The sequence below is a fragment of the Rutidosis leptorrhynchoides genome, chromosome 3, assembly GCF_046630445.1.
Source record: "Rutidosis leptorrhynchoides isolate AG116_Rl617_1_P2 chromosome 3, CSIRO_AGI_Rlap_v1, whole genome shotgun sequence".
NCBI lineage: Eukaryota > Viridiplantae > Streptophyta > Magnoliopsida > Asterales > Asteraceae > Rutidosis > Rutidosis leptorrhynchoides.
This window is the reverse complement of record NC_092335.1, coordinates 532,630,081-532,634,083: the sequence shown is the minus strand read 5'-3', so window position 1 is coordinate 532,634,083 and position 4,003 is coordinate 532,630,081. Positions and strand designations below refer to the sequence as shown.

Genomic DNA, 4,003 nt, shown 5'->3' with positions numbered 1-4,003 from the left:
AAATTAATTTTGAACCTATTCATATAATGACTCTGTGATGGCTCCCATGGGTCATCACGATCGGGTGGACCATTTCCACCACCATACTTGGAAGCGACATCAGCCATCTGTAAAAAAAAAAAATACAAGTATACATACAAAGGAATCAAGTAAAATAAATTAGCATATTATTGCATACAAAATTAAGGTGTAGAAATTATATATATATATATATATATATATATATATATATATATATATATATATATATATATATATATATATATATATATATATATATATATATATATATATATATATATATATATATATAACGGTTACAGATAATGTGCTTTTACGTATTACAATCTAAGATCAATCACTAATATAATCCATAAGTTCACAATCATTATCTTCATTGTCGCGTGTGTGACCGTCTGTATTGTCATAAGCATCATCGTCGTTTTCATCGTTGACTGCATCGTCGTCTAAATCTTCATCGAAATCGTCGTCTTCATAGTAGCTCCCCTCGACATCAACATCAACATCAACTGTGGCACGAATGTCTGCTTCAACCACCGTTGATTCGTTTCTACTCAAATTTGTTTGAACGACTTCTTCCAAGTTAGAAGACAAATGAATATCTGACGAAGTGCTACCATTGATACGATCCAAATCGTTATCTCCAACAAAGATATCTCGATCCCAAGTGTTCCGCTGGTGTACTTCTTGAACAACCTTCCAATACTTTCTTTGCTGACCTCTTCTTTTAGCCGGGTCATCAAGGTAAAAGACTAGATTTGCTTGTGTTGCAAGGATGTATTGATTGTCTTTATACCATTCTTGTTGAGTATTAATGGTGGTTATGTTATTCTTTGTGACACAGTTACTGCCGGCGGTTTTGAACCATTTGCAGCGAAATAAAAAAACATTATTGGACTTAAATAATAGCTCCAAAATTTCTTCTAACACACCATAATAAAGTGTTCCCCAGGACCACCAGGAGATGAAATTCCACTGTTCTGGGTTGTTCGGCGTAAATCTCGACTTTGAACCACAAACCTCACACCGTTTCATATGCAAGCAGTGTAAGATGTTACATGTATTGGTCCATGTGCCAAAGCAAGTAACTCGTCACTAAGTTGAGATTCGTCATTTATTCGCAAAGACTTGATCTACGAAAAAGACGAGGTTAGACAAGATAAGAAAATCATTACTTATAAAGGGTGATGCAGGGCAACGAGTTTACCTTGTGTTTGAACCAACCCGGAAACTCTTTTTCCATATTAGCACCCCGCATTTCACTTGTAAAGTCATTGCAAATATTCGATATATTAGTATAATCATCGAATATATAACTTACAAATAAAATATGATGGGAAACAAACACTTACTCCCTGTATTTGTCAAGCTCGTAGCTGTTGTTAAGTATGAACCAAGAAATTTTAGCCTTAGTGTCGGGATCCAAATCTACATCGTCACCTTTACTAATAGGTCTACAAACGGACTGAAAGACGTAATGCTTACATTGGGGAACTGAAGCGTCAAAATTTCTGTCTGGCCTATTAAATCTTGTTTTTACAGTGTCAAGATACCTTGAGGCATAAGTTAAGGCTTCATCCGCAACATAGCCCTCGGCAATAGAACCTTCCGGTCTAGCTTTATTCCTGATATAATTCTTCAACTTTTTCATGTATCTTTCAAATGGATACATCCACCTCATGTAAACAAGGCCGCCTTGAACAGCCTCTTCAGGCAAATACATAACCAAATGAATCATTATGTCAAAAAATGACGGAGAAAATATTTGCTCGAGCGAACACAAAATGTTTATCAGCTGAGTTTTGGCGTCTTCCATGTCAGAAATCTTCAAGGTTTGAACACAAAGTTGCTTAAAGAATAAACAAAGCTCAATAAGTGGGGTTGAAATAAATGAGTCTAAGAAAGCTCGTAAACCAATCGGAAGCAACCGTTGCATCATTAAATGATGGTCGTGAGACTTGAGCCCTGGTATTTTGGTATCATCATCGGTGACTTTAGTTCTAAAATTTGAGCCAAAGCCATCAGGTAATTTAACACCCCTAATGAATAGACAAAATAGACTTCGATCGGCAGTTGAAAAGGAGTAGTTAGGATGAGGTTTTTCTTCCTTTCTGTTATTACCTGATGGTTTCATCCACAACTCTGAACGAATGCCCCACTCTTTTAACACCTTCCTTGCGTTAACGGTGTCTTTCGATTTTTCCTTGTGCTTTAGCAAAGTATTCAACAAACTTTCGCACACATTTTTTTCTATATGCATGACATCCAAATTATGTTTCAGTTCAACATTAGACCAATACCTAAGCTCGTAGAAGATAGATTTCTTACTCCAATTACCCTCAACTGTCTCATCACATCTCTTTTTCTTCCCCCCATGTTCCGGATGTTTCCCCGGTTCACGTTGCAAAGCTTTTCCAGAAAATGGTCTAAGTTGTTCTAAGATCTCATCGTTGGTTCTTCTACGAGGAGGAGGCCTAGTCTCTATCTCGCCATTGAATGACAAGCTTTACCTCAATGGATGATTCTCTTCCAGGTAAATTCTATGGCCAAAATAAACAATTTTAGACAACACGTGTACACAAGGAGTGTCGACATTACATATAGAGCATGCATAATAGCCTTGGCCACTCCAACCAGACAAACTACTATGAGCAGGAAAATCATTAATTGTCATTAAAAGCGCGACACGCATAGTGAAAACACTGTTTGTGAAGGAGTCCTTTGTTTCGACTCCATTAGACCACAGATCTTTCAATTCATCGACCAACGGACGTAAAAAAACATCCATGTCCTTCCTCGGCAATTTAGGACCAGGTATTAACAGTGTCAACATGAATGAAGAATCTTTCATACAAATCCAGGGGGCAAATTGTATGTTGTCAATACGACCGACCACATACTGTAAGCATTATTCATGTTGCCAAACGGATTAAAACCATCAGAAGATAACCCTAACCTAACATTTCTAGGTTCGCTTGCAAAATCTGGATAACGTGCATCAAATTTTTTCCATGATATACCATCCACCGGGTGACGCATTTTACCTTCTTCCTTACATTGACCAGTAGCATGCCAAACCACATCTTTTGCAGTTACACTTGATTTTATATAGGCGTTGAAGTCTTGGAGTCAATGAAAAGTAACGCAAAACCTTATGAGCAACTTTCTTCCCCTTCATATTTTCATTTCTCCATCTATTGGTCTTACATACAGGACAATGGTCCATTTTGCTGTTCTCTTTCTAGAACAAACAACAGTCATTCTTAAAAACATGGATCGCTTCGTATACTAAACCAATCTCACTCATTTTCTTCTTAGCCTCATAGTGAGACTTAGGAATATTAGCTAGAGGAAATGCAGTTGTAAGCAATTGCAACAATTTGTCAAATGATGTATTGGTCCATTTACTATCTACCTTCATGTGCATCAACTTTGCCAAAAAATTAAACGCTGACATAAAGTTACAATCGGGGTATAGCTCTGTCTCGTCAAGTTTATCTAATTCGCTAATACCAGCGTGTCTAGCACTTGGTACATCAGTTGTGTTCATTGGATCATCGTCACCTATGGTTTATTCATCTAAAGTACTATCCTCACGAAGATCGTTCAGTAAATCATGCAATCGGTCAGTCGATTCATGTATGACAGGTTCTGTTGGCGGTGGCATAACGATGTTTTCACCATGCCATCTCCATATATATAACGTTCACTAAACCCGTGTTTATGTATATGTATTTTATTTTATTTTTGGCTTGTGAAATACATGGTTATCACAATTTTTACATGGACAACGACATTTCCCTTCGGTATTAAGATATTCGTTACATCTACTTATGAACAAATCAAGACCTGACCAAAATTCTTCAGATAAATGATCTAAAGTAGTCCAACTCTTATCAATTGACATTTACTGCATTTACAAAATTACAAGTAACAAATGACATAAACATGCATACACAAATCACATATATATTAAGTCAAC

General features: G+C 36.6%; 1 protein-coding gene across 1 annotated transcript; it reads right to left on the bottom strand.

The window, feature by feature from the left end:
- Positions 1–1,369: 1,369 nt before the first annotated feature.
- Positions 1,370–3,571, bottom strand: LOC139901951 (uncharacterized). Its single transcript, XM_071884612.1, has 4 exons — positions 3,274–3,571; positions 2,922–3,143; positions 2,600–2,865; positions 1,370–2,506 (listed from the first exon to the last, which is right to left on the bottom strand). Exons 1-4 carry the CDS (start codon positions 3,569–3,571, stop codon positions 1,370–1,372), a joined length of 1,923 nt encoding a protein of 640 aa, XP_071740713.1.
- Between the last annotated feature and the right edge of the window lie 432 nt (positions 3,572–4,003).

Excerpts from the sequence above, each read along its gene's own strand:
- LOC139901951 (XM_071884612.1), bottom strand. The coding sequence starts at position 3,571 with ATGAACACAACTGATGTACCAAGTGCTAGACACGCTGGTATTAGCGAA. Across the intron at positions 3,144-3,273 it reads TGTTTTTAAGAATGACTGTT|ACTTCAACGCCTATATAAAA; the intron begins GTTTGTTCTAGA and ends ATTGACTCCAAG. Across the intron at positions 2,866-2,921 it reads CAACATGAATAATGCTTACA|ATTCTTCATTCATGTTGACA; the intron begins GTATGTGGTCGG and ends TTTGTATGAAAG.